Source organism: Triturus cristatus, chromosome 11 (assembly GCF_964204655.1).
Source record: "Triturus cristatus chromosome 11, aTriCri1.1, whole genome shotgun sequence".
Taxonomy (NCBI): Eukaryota; Metazoa; Chordata; class Amphibia; order Caudata; family Salamandridae; genus Triturus; species Triturus cristatus.
The window spans coordinates 437,706,620-437,731,467 of NC_140594.1; the positions used below are offsets into that span (position 1 = coordinate 437,706,620).

General features: G+C 44.7%; 1 protein-coding gene across 2 annotated transcripts in view; it reads left to right on the top strand.

Annotated features, from left to right (window-relative positions):
• Positions 1–24,848, top strand: part of SLC23A2 (solute carrier family 23 member 2) — an 833,120-nt gene that overhangs the window by 685,235 nt on the left and 123,037 nt on the right. For both annotated transcript variants that reach the window (XM_085636370.1, XM_085636369.1), the window contains one exon: positions 10,497–10,653. In XM_085636370.1, the coding sequence (XP_085492496.1) occupies positions 10,497–10,653 (157 nt within the window). The remainder of the gene's footprint in view (positions 1–10,496; positions 10,654–24,848) is intronic.

Consider the following 24,848-nt stretch of genomic DNA (forward strand, 5'->3'; position numbering starts at 1 on the left):
CAAGACTAATAAGATAACATTGATTTTATCATAGTTTTTTATTTACCTTCTTTTTTAGCATTGAAGATATATGTATCAAAATTTTCAACACTTTTTTCTCCTTTTTTTTAATAAAACTGTTTTTATATAAATATACATGCACATAAACAAAATTCCTACATGAAATTCTAAAATAAATGCAACATACTATTAAATAAATAACCCCCGAGTGAGAACACGTACACATACAAAAAGGAAATGTTCAGTATAGGTCTAGACCTATACTGTTCAGATCCGGCTGCAGACATCTATCTGACATGGTTGTGGAGACTTTGCAATCTATTGTCTCCATGTTATCCAGATATATTTGTTTATGAATGGTGTATGAGTCCATATGAGTTTGGATGGTTGTGTTTGAGTATGTATGAACATTTCCTTTTTGTTTGTGTACGTGTTATCACTCGGGGGTCATTTACTTAATAGTATGTTGCATTTATTTTTGAATTTCATGTAGGAATTTTGTTTGTGTATGTATATTTATATAAAAACAGTTTTATAAAAAAGAGAAAGTGATGAAAATTGATACATATATCTTAAATGATAAAAAATAAGTTAGATAAAAAACTATGATAAAATCAATGTTATCTTATTAGTCTTGTTGATGTCATTATATTGTTGTTAAGCCCATGCTGAATTTAGTTCTATATTGATTTTTTTTTTTAAACAAACTTTATTGCAAGTTTATTACAATAAGATAGTAAACATCTCAATGACTACTACAAGATGGGCCGTGCCTAAATAAACCACCCCCTCTAGGGCCCCTGTCCAGTTCCCCCGACCCACTTCCACAATATCGATATCTCTCTACCATCCCCATCATAAGACAGGGTCTTTCCTTGGACCCCCCATGCCTCTATCCCATCCTACCCCTGCGATATCAAAGACCCCTGGAAGGAGCATCACTCCCCTTATCCCTGTTTCCCCCATCGGCCCTGCAACCCCATCTCTTCGTCAACAGTGTCAGGTTAGGCACGGCCTATAGGTTAGTTCTATATTGATGAAAGAAATATAGGCCATGAGGGAGCTCTTCATTGTGTGTTTTGGTTTCCCATCTTCTCCCTGACCTCAAACTATCTTCTTTAGAGGGGGTCCCCTTTTCTGCATGACCACTTTCATCCCTTCTTGGAAGTTGTCTGGTGAGATTGGGTTCGTTGGTAAGGGAGAGGTTCTGCTGTGTGTCGTTGGTGTAGGAGACAATGTTGAGTCCATGGTGCTTGACAGTGGTTGCGAGGGGGAGACGTTGAAGAGGGTGGGGCTGAGAGAGGAACCCTGGGGCACTCCGCAGTTGTTCTCTGTCAATTCAGAGAGGTATGGTGGAAGTCTGACCCATTGTTATCTGCCTGTGAGGAAGCATCGCATTCAGTCGAGGGCCTTGTCGGGGATGCCGGTGTTGTGGAGTCTAATGCTGCCGAGAGGTCCAGGAGAATGAGAACTGTGGTTTCGCCCTGGTCGAGGAGGGAGCAGATGTAGTCAGTGGCGACAAGGAGGGCGGTCTTGGTGCTGTGATTGCTTCAAAAACTGGATTGGGAGATGTCCGAGATGTTTTTTGTTTCGATAAAGTCGACTAGTTTGTTGTTGATGGCTTTTTCGATGACTTTGGTTGGGAAGGGGAGCAGGGAGATGGACCTGAAGTACTTAAGGTCTGTCTGGTCCGCCAAGGGTTTCTTCCTGAGTGGGTTAATTTCGGCTTGTTTCCAGTCGGGGGAAGGAGGCGGCCTCGAGAGAACAGTTAATGCTTCGGCATAGCTCAATGTTGATGGCGGGGTGGCTCTACGGAAGATGCGGTGCGGGCAGGGGTCCGATGGTGCTCCGGAGTTGATGCTTTTCATTGTCTTTCGGGTGTCGTCCGTGGTGAGTGGGTTCCAACTGAGCAGGGTCTGTTGGGGGGGTCGGTTGAGGAGGTTGCTGGTGCGGTGGGGAGAGGAGGTCCTGTTTGTCATATATTGTCATGATATTGTGGTGGATTAAAGAAGGTACCGAGTCTGTTGCAGAGGTCTTGGAAGGGTGGGACGTCTGTGGTTTCGCGGATGGGGTTGGCAAATTCCTTGATAATGGTGAAAAGTTCTTTGCTGTTATGTCCGTTGTTGGTGTTTCAGTCTTGGAGGACCTTCTTCCTTGTGTTTTTGAAGAGGTGGTGGTGTGCGTTGGTAGTTGCTTCGAAGGTGGTGTGGGCTTCCGGGTTTTGTGGTTTCTCCATGTCTTTTCGAATCCTCTGCAGGAGCGTCTGGAAACTTGGAGGGCAGGTGTGAACCAGTTTGCTTTCTTGATGTGTTTGCCAGTGGCCTTCTTGAGGGGGGCCAGGGTGTCGGCGAGTTTACGATCCATTGGTATAGGTTGCGTTCTGCAGTGTTGGCGTCTGAGGTTGACAGTGATGTGCTGTTCAGGGCGGTGATAAGCTGGTCCTCTGACCTTGTTCCAGACTCCGTAAGGAAGGTGATGTCTGGTGAGGTGGCGTCGAGGAAGTCACAGATCTCCGTGGCGTGTTTGTGGAGAGTTCCTACGTTGAGGAGGATGCAGTTGAGTGGTGAGGGTTGGGTGATGGAGCTTGGTTACGGAGGTGGGTGAAAATTCGGCGAAAGCGAAGGCCAGAGAGAAGGCCGTGGGTGTGGCTCGGCGTCAAGAGCTGGCAGTTGTTGCGTCCGGGTTTAAGATGGTGGAGCCTGCTAGAGTCATTGCAGAGGCGGTTCAGGAGGCCAGGGTTCCTGGCGCGGGGCACGGTCATGGTGCAGACGGGCTTGCCTCTGGTGTGGCCGCGCAGCTCCTATCATTAAGTAGAGGGAGGGCTGGTCAGCTGGCAAGCAGGAAGCAGGGAAAGGCGCAATGGAGGGGGAAGGGTCCACGGGGGCAGCAACGGCGGGAAAAGGCTGAAGGAGGCACGGGAGAAAAGAAAAGAATGAGAAAAAGGAAATAGTAAAAAAGAAAAAATAGAAAAACAGGCAAAAACAGAAAAAAAAGTCAGAGAAGAAAGACAGTGGGCAAAAGACCAGAATACTCTCCCACGGGACCATCGGGAAACGGCACAGGTGGTAGCCTGCGGGTGGAGGAGGGCCTCGAACACCCTGACACAGAGGTCAGAGCCCGCTCGGGCCATCACTTAGGTGGTGGAGCTGCATGGGAGGAGAGCAGTTTCACGGACTAGGTCAGTGGGCTTACTGATGTTTCACTGCAATTAATTTCCTGAATGTTGTTCTAAGCAGTCTTAAATAGGAATAATGGTGTGTTGAGGGGACAGGGTCAGCTAGGCATCTGGGATATATGCCCTCTCTCGTTGTTATGGTGTGGCCTCATTCTTGTTCTTTCTATGGATGACAAAATCCACATTTGACACTTCATCAGGTAAAGGAAGCTGCACCCATCTGGTATTGGACCCTTCTAATCTGTGACTCCTGTTGGACCCAGTTAATCGTTGTGGGTGACCCTCCCTCTCACCTCTGTACAGCTGCGAGCTTCTAATATGGTGTTTGGGCAGTGCTTGCGGTTGAGAGAGGCCACTACTCATCAGCTCCCTCCTCTGGAATGGTGATCCAGCCTAATTTGTATGTCAGTGGTCTTGAAATTTGTGGCGTGAGGAAGACCAATTCTGAATCCCCTGGTTTACCCGGAACGAGCGAAGAACATTTCACAGTCAGCCTTGGCAATGCCAGTGATTAAGACCATGGAGAAAAGACCAACGGCAGTAGAGCTGACTTTGCTTGTTTCTACCTCAGCCTTTTATGGCCGATAGCAGATCAGAGGGAGATGTGGGGACAAAATAGTGACAAATCTGATGCTATGGTCAGTGAGGTTTCTTCCTAGTGGGGTCGCATCTCTTTTCTGTCACAATACTACCTCCAAACAAAAACGAGCACATAAGAATATATGCAGATATTTTCCTCTGCTCCTGATGTGATTCAGAGTGCTGTCTTCGAGTTTTGCGAATCCAGCAGCCCTAATTTGATGCATGATGAAACCCTGATATGGCCAAACTTGGTAGGTTTGTGAAAGTGCACCAAGCATGTCAAATGTAGACAATGACTGTTGTGTTTCTAAAATGAAATAGAAGGAAGCTGCCTCGACTGATGAGTGTCTGTGCCAAAAGCATCTCAACAAGAGGTGGAACCTGGGGCGTTATAATGGACGAGGAGCTGTGTTCGTGTTTTGTCACTTTACTAACCCAGTTAAAAAACAAACATTGAATTTCTAGAGAATACAGCAAGGACCTCCTAAATTAGGGTCCTGTTTCTCCTGGAGGCGGAAATCATACAGTGGGTTATATCAAGGTTTCTGAGTGATGAGGGTTAGCCCATCTATATCTGTTATGGGTCAAAGCCTAAGAGATGCCATGAAGAATCCCTATGGGTGTGCAGACTGGGGGGGGACACGGTCTTGGAAGAGGTAGCTAACCTTCGACAGTGCAAACCTGTAACAAGTGCTGCGATAGGGAAGAAAAGACTGGTTGTGAATGGAGCTGATGTTCAAATTTACTTTGGACTTTGCTACACTAGACAATTGCAGAGACAAGCACTTTAATCTGTCGAAGAATTGGTATCCCAGATTGTGACGCTTCCTTGTTATTTTCTGCAAAACAAATGATAAATATAATGTAAAGGTGAACATGTTCTCCCAGCCTCTGTACTTGGTTTTCTCAAGCAACTGAAAGATAATGAAAAGGTAATCCACAGCTAGTTTTTTCTGATATATTTGTGATCAAATAAATGCTATGCATGGTTCTGCTTCTTGTGCATCCCCTCTGAGTTATAGGGAAAGTTCATAAATAGTTATTAGAGACTTCGATCTAGGCCTTGGGCAAGTGTGTTCTTTCAAATTTAGTGCCAAAAATGTTTTAGGGTTGTTGTTGTCCACCATCTTTTCCCGGCACTTTATACAATGGGCTTTGAATACCCACGAAACCATCCCTTGAGATGCTCCAAGGTGTATATATATATATATATATATATATATATATATATATTTTTTTTTTTAATGTATACAATGGTATGGATGCATAGCATCTTCTTAGGCTGGCTTGGTTTTGAACCTCCTTTCGCTGTCAGCAGTGCTGTTTGTGAATGTTCCATTAAACAAAATCTAAAAGAGGAATCGATGGAAGTTTAACTGACACTATATATCCATTTTTAGGGATTGGCGTAACCACTGATTGTCGCTATAGCTGATGCCTTACTCACAGTTGAATTCACAAGCTTAACAGTCCGAGTCACATAGAGTGAGATTGGATCACACCTCCATGGGGACATGGACAGGGGCCACCAATAGTTAATCTGTTTTAATATAAAAGAAGCACTATCAAGGGAGACGGGTTCACATCCAGGTTATCCGCTGCAATATTCAGTTTTAGTGTGGGGTCAAGATAGTGTGTTAAATCGGGAGTAGCATAAATCTGAATTCAGATTAGTGTCCGAGTTGTAGGAAATATCCCGGACTGTCTCTCACCACAAGTTTACAAAAAAAAACTCTGTTGAAGCATGCTCTGCCACTCCCTTATGTACTTTGGCTGCACCTACGTCTGTGTCCTTTGACTTTATTACACCCTCTGTAGTTTTATGAATGAGATCATGGGCTAAAGGCTAATCCCACGCTACCCACCCTTCCCCTTTCCTGTGTCATTTGTTGATGTATGACCTTTGGCACACATTGCTGTTTGCGCATTCGGGCCAGAGATAGAAAGTGGCATCCTCCTCACCCAAAAATGGGGAGATGAATGAGTCGATAGAAGTAGATCACGGAGAAAATAGTGTTACCCCATCCCCAGAGGAGGTTTGAAAGAGCCGTTCTCTGATTTAGCGGATGAGTCCCGTTCTACTTTTTAGTCTCCATATTAAATTAGCTATCCCATCCAATAATAGAACAGTGTGAGCTAAAGATGGCAGCTAAAATGACCATAGTCTTTAATCTCTGTAGGATATGGATTAATAAGCATTTATTGTGGACTGCTAAAGCAGTTTTCACCCCGTGTGGTGCCTACATTGTGGGTCCACTGCTGTGTGCAAAATTAAATAATATTAGAATAATAAAGTATATATAAATAAAGAATCAAAACAACGTTTTAAAACATAATGTAAATTTGAAGTAATTTGAAACTGGAGGCTCAAAATTAAATTTGTATCCTTCGAGTGATACGTGTGAGTAGCGCGGGAGCAGAAAACAAATTGGTGAGCTAACAGGAGTGCTAACAAATATAGAGCATGTATTAAAAGTAAAAAAAGACAGTTCTATCCTACAGTTTAGCATATCGCTTCTTCTTTTAAAATTAAAAAACACATTTAGAAAAGCTCCAATCCCCCCATTAAATGTTCGATTTTTGTTCAATAAAATATTTGTGTTTTTGTTTAATGTATGCGTGTTTCTGTACTCTTTGTTTTTTAGGTTCAAATCACAGAAATTACTTATGCCAGGTCCCCTTTCTTCCAGTAACAATTTGGTGGGGGCCCCAGAATCCAGGAAAGATTCAGTGGAGGCCCACAGTGGTTAACCATTCAGTACGTGTGTCGGCTAATGGCCGATGCACGCACTACCTCTCTGGTGCGGTGCACGCCCATTTGCTGGCACCAGGGAGGGCCCCCTTAAGTCCTCCGGTGCAAAGCACCAGAGGTTTTTTTCCCCCCTGAGGGAGACTCCGAAGGCTTTCCGTGCCTCTCCCCGCCCCCACCTCCCACCCATCTGTGACATCAGTGCTCTGTGAGGCACTCTGACGTCACAGTTTTCCCCACCGGAGCCGAGGACAGCCGCAGGTAAGGCAGTACTCTACTCCTGTGGGGAAAACAGGCCGAAAACGACCTTCCCTTCCTGAAAGGGTTTCCTGGCCATGGATCACGGCTGCGCTGCGATCCCTGGCCAAGAAAACCATTAGACAAGAGGGCTGTTGGGGGGGGGGGGGGGGGTCGGCCTTTGTGGGAATCCCCCCTCCCCCAGGGGCCTATATTTTAAAAAATAGTGTTTTTTTTCCACTGGGCGGGCGATCACCCCCTTCCCCCGAGAAATATGTTGGTGAAATTGACAGGGGGTCGGCCCTCCTGCTCCCTGGCTAAACCCCTGCAGGAACAGCTTTGTTTTTATAGATTTGTGGTTTCCCTTGGGGCCGCGATCGGCCCCAGGGGAAGCCACACCTATTAACCCCTTCGCTGCGGCGGGAATTCCGCCGCAGCGCTGGGGGAGGTGGGGGGGGGCAGCGCGGTGGCGCTGTGCTCATGACGGAGCCACTCCGTCATGAGCCACGGTTGAGCTGTGCTCATGACGGAGTGGTTCCGTCATGACTCCGCCCACGGCGCTAATCGCCCGCACAGGCGGGGAATTAGCGCCGCGTGGGCGGAGCGGCCGCCAACGGCCGCGGCATGACGGAACCACTCCGTCATGAGCACACGGCAGCCGTGGCTCATGACGGAATGGCTCCGTCATGAGCAGGGGAGGGGTTAAAAAAAGAAAAAAAAACTACTGAACTTGTTTCCAGAATTTTTCAGAGAGAGTCTTTCTATTCGGGCTTTGAGTGGAATGAAAAAGCTGGATGGTTTCTCTGAGGTGTGGCTGATGTAATTTGAAGGCGTGACTTTTAACCTGTTCGATGCGGCTGATGCAAAAGTGCTCATGTGCGTCGTATAGCTCCCGTGTGTCTTGACGACACAGCACTGGAAATCCTTATGGTGCGGGCACCAGAGGTATTTCCTTTGCATCACAACAACCTCTGGGGAAGGGCTTCCTCAGCTCCAGAGGCTATTCTGATCTTTTCAGTGAAATGACCATCATCATGCACGTCACGGTGATCGTCTTTTCACTGAACCCTAAACTGAAACAAGCCGCCAATTGGCTCATTTCAGTTTCACTGCCTACATGCTCAGGGCACTATCTCGGCCCCAGAGCACATAGGCAGATGGGAGAGTTCTCATTGGAAAGGGGAGAATCATCTCTTTCCAATGGTACCCATCTGTAGTGGATCCCTGCTTGGGGATCGCCTCAGGGGGGTGATTTCCAAGCAGAGATTCACACACTAGGCACCAGGGAGGGGGGAGCAGCACCTTGGGCAAGGGCTTTTGCTCCCCCTCAATGTTTTTGGGAAATTTCAGATGAGGCTATATCCCCTAATCTGCCTCCCCGTGGGGCAGAAAGCACACTAGGCCCCAGGGATTTTTTATTTATGTTTATAGGGGTGGGGGGGGCACCCAAAATGGGTGTGCTAATGCCCCCAAGCCCTCCAAAAAATGCCAGTCTTTCTGCTCCCCACCCCTGGAGCGGCAGATGGGGGCAACAGCCCCTGATCTGCGCCCCGCTCACTAGGCACCAGGGATTATGCTTTTTATTTTATACGTAGGGGTGGGTGCTGCATAGAATGAGCATGCCAATGCCCCCACCCCCCAAAAAAATGAGTCTTTCCTCCCCCAACTCCCCCCCCCCCCCCTCCTCTCCCCAACCCTCAGGGGGGAGGCAGAAAACCCACTAGGGATCATGATGGGGGTTTTTATACGTAGGGGTGGGGGCTGCCCAGAATGTGCATGCCAGTGCCCCCCTAAAAATGACCTCCGTCGTTCTGGCCCCCCTAGGGGGCAAATCAGGGCAATAGTCCTCGATCTGCCCACCACAACCCATCCCCTGGGCGACAGAAAGCCCACTATCACTGACCGGTTTTTTGTTCCTTGCTGTGGATTTTGGGCCGTAGTGCAGCCGCCACTTTGGGAAAACTAGCAAACATGCACGTGCTATAAACCTAGCTATTGATTTGGAACCTAGCACACCAGGTACCTAGGGAAACCTAGCAAACCTGTATATTTTTGAAAACTAGACACTCATGGGAAGAGCAGGGAAAGTGCGGATGACTGGTTTGGGCAGCCCGAGAGGGCCGACCAAACAGTCCCTGCGCATTTAGGAGTGGGCAAACCACTCCTCCCCTGCCCTGCTCTGAGAGCAGAACAGCCCCGCCCACCTGCAAAGCAACACGAAGCATAAAACGATAATAACACAAAGTTATTATCATTTTATGTTTCGTACTTTGCACTGCCCAAAAGTTGAGACGATGCTCCTCCGCCATAGTGGAGGAGCTGCCACTTCTGGGGCGGGGGCTGCTCCCAGCAGTTAAGGGGTTAAGAACCGCTGGCCTTCCGGCTTCTTTTATTCCTCTGGGGTTACAACCCTGCTTTAAACATGGCCTGCGAATATCTGATGAGTCAGTGCACCTATGTTTCCAGGCGATATACATAGAGGATTACACTTTTTAGCTCCTTGGCCCTGTACAGTTTTTTTTTGTATGAATCCATATGCAGACTTCAGCACTTTAAACTGCCCCACTTTGGTGGCGGGGATGGTATCACTTCCGTTATTTATTAAAGTAAACCCTACTGTCAGCAAGTGTAGCTTTTAAAACTGGTGGTCACATTTTTCAGTTCCTCCTCTTTTGTCAATGATTTTAGATAATGTTGCCACTCCACGGATGATTCCAAACCAGTTGGAAGCCATTAGGCATGAGCCAACAGTACGTATGTTCTCCATAGAGATTAAAATTAAAATAGAGTTTAAAATCCTATGTCTCACACACTGGACCTTGTATGACACTGGCTCAAGATATCTAGCTAAAAAACTTAAATGGTGCACGCCTGGAAGATCTTTAAGGTCTGGTACGAAATCGTACCTTGTTCAGCCTCGTATTCGAACCTCTCGAAATGGTGGCCGATCATTTTCTCACTTGGCCTCCATGCTTTGGAATAAGCTACCATCACACCTCCCGTCCATAGTTGACCACAGATGCTTTCGTAGAGAACTAAAAACCTGGCTATTCCCCCAGTAAGTTTGCTTTCACTGTTCTTGCTGCTCTTCCGTTTTTGCTATTGTTGTTGCTCAGCGCCATGAGACCTCCCCGGTGATATGTGCGCTTAACAAGAACCATTGACATTGACATAGATAACGTGCTGTAAGAATAAATGAAATTCAGTTCATTGAATGTTTGTATGTTCCTCAAGAGACCACAAGAAAAAAAATTATTTGATGAAATAAAACCGAAGCCTAGCAGAACAGGACACTAGCGCTGTCAGTGGTGAAGTTTGAGAGCAATTAATTGGTCATGTGTAGAAAAAAACAGGGAATTCATTGAAAGAGTATTGGGCAAGAAATAGCATAGCAACGTAATAGATTCAGTTGGGTTTTGTTTCTACTTAGTGCAAATGGGGTGGCGATAAGGCTTTGTCTGAAATATTCTTGCGGGGGCAGTTTTCTTTTAGCGCAGGGGCAGTACCATTTTCTGTCCATTATAGGACAGTTCCAGGCTAATAATGGTTTCGTATCAGGCAACTTTTGAGTCTGCAGCGGCGTTTTAGTTAATTTGTAGTGATTGCTCATTCTTTGAATCTACTCATATGACTGAATGTTTATATTCAAAAACCTAATAGGATATATATATATATATATATATTCTACTCCCAAATTTCCCTTTGTCTATCTCAGTTGGTTTCTGTTGTTAAATTTCTGTTTTGCCTCTATAGATTATCATGGCTATCCTGGTATCCTGGCTACTGTGCTTCATCTTTACCGTAACTGATGTTTTCCCACCGGATAACAGCAAGTATGGATTCTATGCCCGCACCGATGCCAGGCAGGGGGTGTTGGCTGCTGCACCATGGTTTAAGATCCCTTACCCTTGTGAGTATCTTTATTTGATATATTTTTTCGTTCTAGGATCAATTTGAAAGACCCATTTCTTCATTATTTTCATATAATGGGTTTATAATTTAGCCTAGAAGCCAGCTGCTGTGGACTATACTAGTTAAGGGCCCTGAACCCAAACAACGAGTGTGAGGGCCTTTAACAACTGGGATAGCTCGAGGCCAAAGTGCTATAAGGCTATTGGAACCCTCTAGGGAAAGAATGTTCTAAATTAAACAAGCATATGCAATGCAATAGGTCTCACAGCGACGCAAGTTTAAGCTATTTGCATTGTAAATTACAATGCCTTTTATTTATGTTTTTAAAAAGAAAACAAAAATAAAAGGCATTGTTATTTGCACTGCCAATGGCTCAAACTTGTGTCAATGCGAGACCTATTGCATTGTAAATGCTTGTTTCAGGTTGCTGCCTGTCAAATTTCCACTATTGAATCTAGCGATCAAGGCAACTAATGCAGATACACTTTGCGTAAAATGCGCTGAAAAGCTTGTTTGTATAGGATGGCCTGCTTTACTGTGACAATATATTATGCCAGCAGACACCCAATGTACCATACCCTGCTTGAAAATTGGTTGTACTTTTCTGGGAGGACCATAGCTAAGAGCAGATGATCTGATTTCCTGAATCTGCTTGTCCTGTCTATGTAACATTTTAGACATTGTGTAATGCCAAGTGAATTAAGTGTTTTTTCTTCTGCAGTGCTAGTATTTTTTAAGAAAGCCTTAAGGATTATAGGTTCATTGAAATGAAAATCAGAGGGTACTTTAGGGAAAGTGTGTGTATTAGTTCTTAAAATGACCCTGTCCTTCTGGAACTGCAGGTAAGTTTCTTTTATTGAAAAGGCTTAAATTTTATCTACTCATCTTGCAGAGGTTAAAGCTAATAGAAGAGCCACTTTTCAAGAAAGAAATTTTAGGTCAAGTAAGCTAAAAAGACCGTAAAGAGTAAAACAGCGCTAGTCAAAAACAAGGGAAGGAGGGCACGATTTGGCAAAATAAAGAGTCGCTGTAAATTAAAAAATATGACTAGTCAAAAAAGAAGCAGTCGAGAAACCACTAACTATTTTAAGCCTCCCTCCACCCCTCTTCAGACGAATGAGCTTTTCGTCAGAAAATTAAATGTTAAATTTCAACACACACATAACATAATGCAAACGTGCATGGTTAAGGTCACAAACATTCAACATTTCGTGCAATGCAAAATGGTCCAACTCCCAAGCTCCCTTAACATAGCATTCAACACTGATGAACTATTTGCCCCCGAAACAAAACACCCGCAAACATTTGCCTAGTGGCGGGGGCATTTGGGCTTGGTTTCTGAGACGTGAACTCACTTGATTCCTGCTGTGAAGTGGCAGTGGCTGGCAAGGTGGCGCTGACAGGGCTCCCATTGTCGCTCTTCACAGATGGATGTGATTCGCCGCTCGCGAGCTGCTCCAGGATGGCCTCACCAGCTGGGGGCGAAGCGGGAACAAAAGCCTCGATAGTCTCCAATTACAATAGAGATGGCCGCGCAGTGTGGGAATGGGCGTCCTCTGAATAAGCAAGCTGCAGACATGAAATTAATTTAGAAATCCCTTCCTTAGAGATTCGCTAGAGGCAAACAGTGGACAGTCCAGATGGAACGCTTTCAACTTTTTCGGGCTCAAATGTCTGGCATTGAAAACATGCTTACGTAACAGGTGCTAAAGACCGCATCGGCATCCGGGCATGATTTCTTCAGATTGCTGACAAAAATATAAACATCACATGAACAAACGTTCCTAACATTTTCTAATGAGAAGGCAGAAGCAAGCGGCAGGAAAAGTGATCGATTTCACTTTTGCGATCGCTTCAAAAACAAATAAGCCCGCGAGTGGTGCGCGTGCGCGCCACAGCGAGCCATATGGTCTCAATTAATGCTCCCGTGTCTGGGCACGATAATTGAAACCATATGGCAGGAATGCGCGTAATAGACACCAATAGGCCATGGGCGGAGCAATGCGCCCGCCTTTGGCCTATTGTGTGCTATCTTTAAAACAAACACGCAGGCAAAGGCCAATAGCAGGCCACAAAAGTAAAAACACATACGCACAAGCGTGTACAATTCCAGGGTCCGTTTCGGAACCCCGGACAAAAGGACTCTTGCTGTGCGAGCAGCGTTGCGCACTGCATCGCTAGGTGCGAGACCTAAAAAGGAGAGAAACAAAAAGACAATGGAATGTTGGAGCAGAAGGCTTATACCAGCCATTTTAAGCCCAGAGCCACTCCATTGTATTCAATGGAGCTCTCAACATTCCAATGTTCTGAGATAGCCTTATAGCTCCAGCGTTGAAGGCCGAAGGCGAGGGACTTTAACAAGGGAGCAGGACTTTAATAGCCGGTATATCCCAGCTACGAAGGACTATAAGGCTGTTAGAACATTCTGCCACTAGAGGGCAGAAGGTTCCAACAAATAAAAGAAAGGCCTCTCGGAGTTCGAGGGGTTTAAATTCCCTCTGGCTCCGAGAGGCTTTGAAAACAACATTGTAATGTTGCTTTGCGAGCCTTTACCGACCCGTAAAAGTATGGAGCACTCCATTGTCCTCAATAGAGCTCCCAACATTCCAATGTTTTAATTGCATATTTAGACCGCTCTAAAACTCTAGTCAAAAGAACGATGCATAACTTGGCATTTTTTTGTTCTTACAACAAGGTTTTAAAATATGTTACTACCTTGAATTTTACAGGTCTCATTTTCTAGCACCTCTTGTAAAACTGGAAAGACCTGTTTGGCATCCGTCCTCTGCACATGGCCATATTTGTCAGCTCCTGCAGAGCAGTTTGTTAGACGGTCTGTGAACCTTTTCTGAAGTTTCAAATTGACAGAAGAATTAGCTTGTAGTGGCTCTTTTCACTTACTGTAGAAGGTGGTCTACTTAACTTGCAACTTATATCGCTGCACATGCGCGCTTATGCTTTTGACTCTCTGGGATTACACAGAAAGGGTAGCTTTGTCCATTACGTTAACCTGTTTATGGCGTTCACGGTCAAAGTAGTCATATTCCTTCTTTCCTGTGCAGACCACGAAATGACAGGAGCTAAAAGAACCTTTTTGTTTAATTCATCCTCAGAAGACTATCAATGGGATGTTTAAAGTCACAGAAATGCATATAGAAACCTGGCTCACAGATTAGATGTAGAACCACAGGCTATTTGTACATAGACTTCGCTAGGGCTTAACTCTGGATTTTCTCTGCCATGAGCTGCTCAAAACATGGTAACGTATAACGAAAAACTCTTTCGAACTGGAGTTTTGGTACTCTCTTTCCAACCTGTTTCTTACCACAGTCTGGCCATTGTTTACATAAGTTGGTTTATTGATTACTTTCCAGTAAACCTATACTTTCAAGAGTATAGTGCAGTGGTATTCCTTTTTGAATTGCTGTACCTCAACAATCTACATATTTGCACATTTAATTCGTGAAAAACTGAAAATGTAGACTCGATTTGAGGTATTCTGGGCAATTTGAAGAAAAATTTGCAAACTTAACCTAATTTCTGTTTGTGGATTCAGTGTGTCACATGCAGTTTTAGATAAGGTCTGATATATTTCCCAACTTGTCTTGTAACACTTAGCTGAACTTTTCTTCTGTCCAAAATCTTTTGAGAGTATGATAGGCACAAAACAATCTCTTCCACAGTGTGGAAGAAGTTCCTTTATGTTAAACTTAAAAAAGTAAAGAAAAACTGACAAAGTTTCATGAGAGTGTCTACTGATAGGAACTTTGGAGGACAATCTTGGAAAAGGTACTGGGCGTGCAACACCGTAAAAGAGTGGCCTGTCTAGAGGCGGGTTTTAACTGGTTCATACTACTCCCAAAGGGCTCCCACAAATGGAGATCAAGTGAGATTTTGCTGTGCTAAACACGAGCACCATGCCTGTTCGACCTGAAGTCTGTGCTCTCCATCTGGGTCTGACACGGTACACAGTACTCATTCAAAGTCACTGCATGATGTTACAACACTAGGCGCTAAGATAATCACCCTCGCAACACTTTACATCATTACTGATGTTATGAACAATGAAGAGACTTTCATTGACGTTGCGTTTCATGGCAGCCTCTCCTGTTTATTCAAGGACTCCAATAATTATGATCCAGTAGAATGATCCAGTCCAGGCTTCTTTCCTGAGCATTGTGATGGCTCCACTCCTAAGACATAGTCTATACTACCACAAGCAGTACCAACAAAAACAGCGGGCCTTTCACCACCAGCGGGGTAATCCTCACCTCCTTGTCCATTGCCTAAGCCTCTTCTATCAGTCAATAAGTGTTTGTATAGTGCTGCTAACCACCCTGTGAGGGTATCCTGGTGCTAGGTAGCAAGGCTCAATCTTTAGACAACATTAACACCTATCATGATGTTATAACATAGAACAGCAAAGCTGAATTGCACTCTTGCAAATCCCACAAACCACCTGAAGTGAATAAGCGTACTCGCCTCATACTGCCAAAGTGTTTATTTAACAAGCTGAGTCAGGTCTACTCCAACAGGGCTAAGGGATCAACAGCGATGCATAGGATCCCATTATGTCAATGGGCATTCTATGACATGGTCACACTCTGCACATTACATCAGCACACTTCTCACCTTTTACCAACAAAATAAAAATTTTACTGGAAGCTAAACAACGTGTACATCACTATCCAAATACATCCTTTTGACTGTACCCTTCTAGAAATCACTATTACGTAATACCTAATGACAAAGTACCCTATCCACCCATGTCAAAAAAACAATATAGTGAATTGGGGGGGGGGGGGGGGGGGTGTAAAAGAAACATAAATTGGGTGTGGGTGTGTAGAACAGTATCAGTAGTTGGGTTTTTTTAACATGCCCCCAATCTCCTACTCTCAATTTACTTACTTTCTTTTTCCCAACATTTGTTTTCTCAGAATTAATTGTATTGGGATTTCTCTCCGCTGTTTACCACCAATCGCCCACATTTGCATTTTTGGAAAATATCTGGACCATCCAAAAAGGATACATCTCTAAAGCAGCGTTTCTTCTTCTCAGCGACCCCATGGGGTGTTGTGTGATATTATCATACCAACTCTTTGAAGCTTTGGCCACTCCCAAATTCAGTCAATATGTGGACTGCACACATTCAACCAGGACCCTATTGAAGCACTCTACATTTCCATTACTTTGAGTGTGATACAGTGGTGTTCTAATGTGTTTAATACCAAATTTGTCCAGAAACGACACCATTTCCAAAGAAGTAAATTGAACCCCATTATCAATCATAATATCGCCAAGGATCCCTCTCTTGCGAAAACCTCCTGAAAGCAACTAAATGCACTTCTAGTCGTTAGTTCACTAACAAGCTTAACTTCGACCCACCTTGAACGGTGATCCATCATGACAATAAAGTATCTCATGTGATTAGGTAAAATATGGTCTGGACCCAAAAAACTCCACTCCCAACGCGTTGCCACACTCTGTTGGGACACAATGCAGCCGAATCAGTCATACCATCAGTTTTCTGAACTTTATTGCTTACTGTGGGAGGTGGGATTTGATATACAAGCGAGGAGGCTGAATGGAGTTTCGATAAACACGTGATTTATTATCAGGATGAGTGGGAACAGTAAAGACGGCTTCTTTCTTTTCTTGTTCTGCTCTGGATGTACTCAGTTTTTCACTGGACGGGGATTCTGACGCTGACGGTGTTGGTCCCTCCTTGGTCTTGATGGGGTCTCCCCGAAGGCTCATAGAAGAGGAAAGAAAAGGAGCCGTCAATAATCAGTGGATAACAAATCTCAGAGTCTTTACCAATCACCACACCAGGGAGTGCACGACTAGGTAAGTGGTATCTCCAGGGAGATGTGATTTAAAGATAGTATGGGGAGTTGCCCACTGAGGAATGACAGTCGTCCGGGAAGTGCACGATGGATGAGCACAAAAAAAAAACAACAACAAACGAAGGGGGTTTCCCTAATGCCGTAGAGATACAGAAAACAGTGCTTACTGGGTGCCACAACCAATACAGGAAAACTTCGGGTGTCGGTAACCCCTTCCCCAACACAACACGCGATGGGAGTATAGCGGGAGTATTATGCTGGCTAGGTCGGTATTGTCAACCCCTGTTCCCCTCCCTTCTTCTCTTCTACCCCCTCCCGCTCACCCTCCCCTTTCTCCCCTGTAACGTGACTCACCGGCCCCACCGCAACTCTCCAGAGTTGCGGCCGCTCTTCAGCCTCCTCCGGCGGCGACCACCACTTCTCGCTCCACCGATCGTCTACGTCCTCCGGTTCCTCTCGGTCGTCCTTGTTCTCCGTGTCCTCTTGGTTCTCCGCGTCCGCCTCGCCGTTCTCTCCGCAATCTCCTTTCTTCGCGTTGTTCACCTTTGACCCTTTCCAGCCATTGGTCCGCACCCCCTCTTTCCGGTCGTTCCCTCCTTTCAATGGGCCGTGATCATTACTTCCGGGTTCGCCTCCGCCCAGTTCCGGGTCTTTCCAACAGTCCTGCGGTGGAAAAACGGGACACGGTTGAATAGTTGGTCGGCGTTTCTGTTCAGCCTCCATGTTCCAAGATGCACTGGGTTTGCTCGAGGCACGGAGCGGCCTCTTCTCCGGCGACCCAAAGGTAAGCCCCGTAATCTCCTTCTCACACTTACTTTGCACACCTCTTACAAATGTGTCAATCTCCCCATCCATCCTTGGTCACCAAAAATCCTCCCTCACCTTTTTTTTTGTTGCACTTGACCCCTTAAAAGTCTTGAATGTGCCAGTTCAATGATCCTCTGTCAAAAGCATAAAGGAGGAATCAGTTTGTCTCCACGCACTAGTTTGCCACCCTCCCCTGACAATTAATGTAAAAGCATCCAAAACATTTGCAAGCCATCAGTCAAACCTTTCTCCTTTGGCCAACCTGACTCTACCAGTTGTAAGACTTCTCTTAACACCACATCTTCATTAACAGCTCTTACCCAATCCTCATCCTTCTTACAGATCCTTTCATCCCCATTGTGCGTTATAAAACACTCGTCTATTTCAGACTCCAACTCATAATCACCAGAATCTTCAGTGGATAACCTCGAAAGATAGTCTGCTCTGTTTTTCCTGCCAGGGATGTAATCCACTGGAAACGTGAATTTCTAGCAGTCTAGCAGATAATCTGGCAATCCCAGCAGTCAAACATTTCAACTTTCTTCCTGATAAAATGTCTACCAAGGGACAATGGTCAGTCTTTAATAACAAATAGCCTTCCCCAAAGATACGCTCTGAATGTATACATACACACACTAGAAGTTCCTTTTCTATAACTGAGTATATACGTTCCGCCTGACGTAATGTTCTAGAAGCAAAACCTATTGTGTTTTCATGATTGCCATTCAGCTGGGTCAACACTGCTCCCAATCCATAATCGCATGCATCCACTGTGACAGTGCTGTAACTAGCTCCTGTTTGACTCTTTCAGAAGTGCTCTGGCATCACTCAAACCAAACAAACTCCACACCCTTTTCCCACACTATTTGAAAGCCCTCAGTGACGTTCGCTGCATTTTTCATGAACTTTGCATTGAACTTGCAGAGTCCTAGAAAAGATATCAACCGCTCCCTATGTTTTTGGAGCTGGGTCATTCACTATACTATTAACCTACTAGGTCTGGGCTTTACCCCATGTTCTGAGAAACATGTCCAAGACATTCAAACTCCCTTGCCTTAAATATGCACGTCTCTTTCCGCAGGGTAGACCCCCTTTTCCATAACACTCCCCAAACTTCACTCAAAACACGATGTTCCCATTCAGTGTTTGAAATTATAAATATATATTTTTTTTAAATTCTTTTTATTAACGTTGGCATCAGATCACAGCCGATTACAATCAAGTGCATCATGTTTCGTAAAAGACCAAGTGATATCCTTCTCATTACCTCATAGAACGGTACATATAAACAAATGAGCTCTGCCATTTTTCTCAGCCCCCCAAACAATGAAGTACTGTAAGTCGTCCCCCAGTGCCCCTCCATTGCATTTTCAATCGCCAAAGTCTGAGTCCTCCGGAGGAGGGGCGCACACGTTCCCACGATATGCGTTCCATTTGCCCCACACCCTCTTCCATTTTCGTGGACATCCTCTCTGGATGAACACTGATTTCTCCGCTACCATAACGCTGTCCAGATCATTACACCACTGTTGATGGGAAGGGACCGTCTGTGCACCCCAGAGCCGAGCAATGTTCCGTTTTGCTAACGCCATACCCAAGGTCGCCCAGCTCTGCGTGATTAAGGTCTGTTGGCCACCACACATTAAGTAGACATCTCCTCGGCTCCGGGGAAATCTCATGGCCACTCACATGGGTGAGTGTATCCATGATCACCCTCCAATAAGAAGTAATACGGGGACAGTCCCATAGTGTATGAAAAAAGGAACCCTCAACTCCGCACCCTCTAAGGCAAAGCGGTGACTCAGCCCTTCCTACCTTGTAAAGTGTGGTCCTGGTGTAATATATTCTGTGCAGTATTTTAAGTTGCACAAGTTTCAGCCTGGACGGGATTGCCACCTCCCGCGGGGAAGCCAGGGCCTCCTGCCATTCTTGTTCATCCATGTCACCTACCTCGGCTTCCCACTTCTCCCTGAGATCCTGGGTGGGGTCAGTCTGGTTATTGATCAATTTGCGATATGTTAAGGAGGATGCCTTTTTGGTAAGGTGGTCCGTCAACAATCGGTCCTCTAACGGCGAGGAATCGGGGAGGTCAGTTCCAGGGGCTATGGCTTTTGTGAGTGCATGTTTTATTTGAATGTATCTAAAATGCTTCGTCCCTGCCATTTGATATGTTGCTTGTAGCTGTGCAAACATCACTACCTCCCCCTTTTTCCACAAGTCCCCAACCATGGAAATGCCTATTTGGTCCCATCGGGAGAAGCCTTTGCGTAATTATAAAATTTGAACATGTGCCATACCAAAACAGCATCCTACAAAATTGAAATAACCCTTCTGGGGTAACGAAGGCAGTCAGATGACGAAAAGCTTTGTCAAGTTCTACTTGAAGGTATGCTGCTCTTAAATCCAGTTTATTGAACCAACTAGACTGGCCTACTTTTGTGATCAAGTCTTCAGTCCTTGGTAACAGATATTTGTGTGCCAATATGGCTCCATTAACGCTCCTCAGGTCCACACACATTCGAAGTTCGCCTGACTTTTTCTTTAACAACACAATGGGGGACAGCCATAATGTTGCTTCAGTTTTCTCGGTAATGCCTGTGTTCACATGTCTTAACATTTCAGATAGATATTCCCTTACACTAAAAGGGATGTTTTGTAACTTGTGTTTCTCTGGTGGCACACCCTGCTTGACTTTGATAGTATATTTAAAGTCTGATATCTTTCCCAACTTGTCTTGAAACACTTTTCTTTCCAAAATCTTTTGTGCCGCATACTGATCCCGGTTTATTCCTTTCAGTGGAGACAGGTTTGTAAAGTCCTGGTGTTATTGTGATCTTGAATTCAGCCTGATGGACCCATGCTAAAACATTGATACCTTTCCTAGCGACATATACTTTACCCTCAATTGCCTCGCCAAGCACTCCAATGACAGCCCAAAAGAAACAAATCAAGTCTATTCTACTTCCTTTAAATGCCACTATAAGGTTATCCATAGGAAACACAATTTTGCCTTACCACAACTTTTCAAATTTCTCTTGAGATATAATGGTGTCTTGCTTCGCCCTCAAAAATACCACTCCCTGGGATGGGAGGGCGCCCGCATCACTTTGCATAAACTAACCAGAAGCTAGTACAACAGAGGTATCGCTCTACCAGATGTACGCCTTTACTACTGGATGTCACAATTGGTGGTAGTGAACCACTGGGTGTATCGCCTCCCAACTGATCCAGCTTATCTTTTGGATAAATACCTAATGGGGAGAGAGGGTTGTCTGGGTCTCTGTATTCTAAGGCCAAGAGGGGTCGATACATGGCCCCTACGGTTCAAACCATTGACATCTTGCAACAAGCTAACCGGTAACTGGGCTGGTTAGATGCTCTAACTCAGGTACCCCATTGTGGTCGACCCAAAAACTTGGGACATTATGCTACCAACCAGGGTTTGACAGATGGGACAGTATTAGAATCGCCACCATTGGCAACATTTGGAAAAAGGGGAAAATGGTATCATTTGCACAATTGGAAAAGGATTATGACTTGGCTAGTGGAGAGGTCTTTCTCTACCTACAAATCCGTCATGCTCTTATTGCTGCGCTCACTGAGGCTGGGGATATACCGTAGTCGTCCCCCCTTGAGGATCGACTACTCTCGGAACCCCTGCAGAGTAAAGCGATTTCATTGACTTACCGTAAGTTAAGTAACAATTTACCGGACCGACGTAGGAACCTTCGTGAACAATGGCAACGAGATGTAGGTCCAGTTGAGGACTATGACTGGCAATTTGCCCTCATGTCCCCGCAGGAAGCAGCCATTCCTCTTAAATTTCGACCCATTCAACTGAAGGTATTCCACAGGCCATATTTCACTGGGGCCGTACTAAGAAAGATCGGGCGCAGAGAAGACACACTTTGCTAGCAACAATGTTCCGAAGAGGCCACTCTGTACAACACTACATGGGAATCCCTGCTCATAAACGTCCTATGGGAGGGATCCACACGACACATGCATAGAGCCATAGGGAAAGATATACAACTGACGCCAAGACTGGGGCTTCTAAATATTTGGGAGGCAACAGACCTCACTGTTGTGAAACAGCAATGGGTCACCCTGGAATAAACACTGGTAAAACATTCTATTGCAATGCGTTGGGGTGCTGCGGAAGTGCCGACCATGGGGGGTGGGCTCAGGACATGGATTAATGTATGAGTGCGGAAAAGGAAGAGTTTAAATCCAGAAGCTTCCCCAAGAAGTGGGATAAAAAGTGGGACAAATGGAACACTTATCGGGGGGGGGGATATGTACCTCTCACACTGTGGAGATGGAGATGCAGGAACAACGAAGGAATGGACATATGTGAACAGAAATATGAGATTGTAAAAGTATAAAAACTGTAAAGGATTCATACAGATGTGTATAGATGACAATATTACTGCAATAACTATATTTGTGCAACTTGTGGAAATTAATAAAAAAAAATCTATTTAAAAAATACCACTCCCACACGATGGCCCAAACACAACGAAGCAGGAGAAATGTAACACAACACCTAGAAAAGGGGTTTCCTTTATAAAATGAAACACATCAAAGACTCTCTTTTCAGAATGAGTCTTGGGGTTTTATTTATGCAATGCTCTCTAACAGAAAGACTTTCCCAGATATCAAATGAACCGCATTCAAATGTATATTGTGATATATATTTATATGCAAGCAATAATAACACACTTGGTAAATGCAACAGTTAAATGCATGAATATGAATAATGAATAAACAAGCAGCAAATACTGGACGTTCTGCAAGAAATCAGAAAGATATATACACTAAATACATCAAATGATTACTTTGGATGTGCACTCTGACTCAATCACACCTCACAAAGAAAACGCCTCAAATGATCAAAGCCACTGGCCACACATCACAAAGGCAATAATCAAAACTCAAACACTTCACCTGGCGCAAACACTGCATCTTAGCCCACTCCAGACCGGGGGATTTACAGCCGGGGTTAAGAGCTTCAGCATCCATGGTTCTGCTGTACCCAAGTAGACACGTCCGTCCCCATTCGGATTCCAAAATCCCGGTTTCTAAGTCAGCAACCCTCAACTTTATAGTCTCAAAACACACTAGAACAGTGGTTCCCAAACTTTTGACTCCTGAGGACCCCCAGTAAGTCACTATTGGAAGCCGGGGACCCCCAAGCAATTTCTACTATTTAAATTTCAGACATTAATACAGAAGTCCGTGAAAAATACACAAATAAGTGCGTACCAAACAAATACTCTAATAGCCAAAGATTTCATTCTTTTATATTGAAAAAATTGGCAAAAATGTAAAGATTTTAATGGGAAGGTTGGAGCTGCACCTCGGCGACTAACTTTTCAATGTTTGCTTTTATTTTGCGGTAGGAGGCTCCTGCTTCTGGCAGGGCCATACTGGAAACCCAAGGCAGCCCTCGCAAATGTTGTCAGAACAGTCCCTCCACTGTGCGCACCAAGTGTAGCGAGTGACCCTGACCACTACAAAGGGAGCTTTGGTGGGCTGTCTCCCCACCCCCCCAGGAAAATTTGGAAAACTGTGCATTTCACATACATTTGTCATTATATATAGAATTGTATTCGCTTTTAAAGCATAGTAAATGATGACCTTTCTGTGTAGCAGGATACAACGATCTTTTGTTGGGGCTCCTCAATGATTCCCTCACTATCACCTTCCAACAGTGCCTCTTATCTCTCCATAGCTCCTCTGTCACATGTATTGCATTTGTTTCATAGCATCTCTCATACCAGTGTAGGGCAGAGACGAATCATACATGTGCAAATCAGTGTATAGAAAATGTTACATAAGGCAAAGGGGACTTCAAGGTGTGGGATTCATGTCATCTATATTGGTAGGCATTTTTTAAGAGTGCTTGGTCTGGAGAAGCACAAACTCAGGATTCATAACATAACAGTGGTTAGCATTGACATTAATAATAAGAATTTATTTCTACCCAAATAAACCTTTATTAGCAGCATCAGGATAGTGAAAGACAGAGAGAAAACATAACTTACTATCTTGTACCATGCAGTTTGAATGCAGCTCTTTGATGGCAGTTCATAGCTCACTGTGTTAGTTTACGGTTGTAACTTATGAACTTCACAATAACAACAGAAGCACAGTGACAAAAGCCGTAACCCACTGAGCTATGTACATAAAATATTGTTTTTTAAATGCATGGTACATGTTCTTTGCAGCAGGCATATTAAACCTCTGCGCTTCCTTAGAGGAGTCAAAGCTGCCAATAGACAAAACTACCATCTCTCTCTCCAGCAGGTACATTAATCACCGGAGTTATCGTGAAACTTTTATTGGTGCTTTGAAAACTGTTGATTATACAAGGAACTTTGCAGTGCTTTTAAAACTGCTGCCTGGGGACCCCCTGGGAATATGCCACGGACCCCTAGGGGTCCAGGGACCCCAGTTTGGGAACCACTGCACTAGAAGGTTATGGAGTCTTTCCCTCTGTGCCAAGAAAACTTACTGGAATTGGCCATTTTCCATGCAAGCATTCCAGGGCAAAAGGAGTTCCCACGTTCCCTCTACATTCTCACCTGTTCCCTCTACATTCTCACATGTTCCAGCCTCTATCTTAGCGAAGTTTAGGAAAGCCTTTGGTACATTAAACAGTCTCTCAAAAAACAAAACAACTATGAACGTGATTAAGCCAAACAACTTGCAAACACTATTGGGGCCTGTCTGTGCACGCAAAAGAGCTCAAGCAAGACCGAGTCAGAATTCAGGATGACATGAGGCCATGTCAAAGCCAATAGTAAGAACGTCATAATACTTCCCAGTATACAACACAATGCACCTTTGTGCACCACTGCCTATAGCATCACATACTTCATCTCTCATTGTACAACACAATGAACATTTGTGTACCTCTGCTCATAACACTGCACTTTGAGACCAAAAAGTACATTCCACACCTTTCTCTTTCATGCTTTCAAATGCACATCCCACACATTCTGTTGTTGGCAAGCTGTTCAAGACTGCAGGATTAAATCTTCAAGAGAAACAAGGCATATGCAGTACGTCGCATATTCAGGCTAGGGTCAAAAGACAATTAAAATAATGGTAGTCAAAGGTCCTCACGTGGTGTCAAACCATAACCGTGCCTCTAGCACTACAAATGGTGATGTGGGCACTAGTAGTGACCAGGAGTTTGCTTTCTTGTCCTTCAATTATGACATCAATGTCTGGATCAGCAATGTGTTTACCTTCTTCAACATCTTCATTCCTCACTCCCAACACCAATTATTTACTCTCTTCATATCTATCATCATTGCTATCCTCATACTCTTCATTGATTAAAAGAGGAGCACAACTGCTCTTTCCTCCACACCCTACACTGTTGCCCTTGGGCAGGACAATTCCTGAATGACTATACATGAGTTGGTGAACCACACCTGAAACAGCTAATCCTCTGATATTGTTGAAATGTAACATTGGTCCTATTCATTATTTTCGATCTTGTACTTCCTGAGGAAGCTTTGGAAACTGG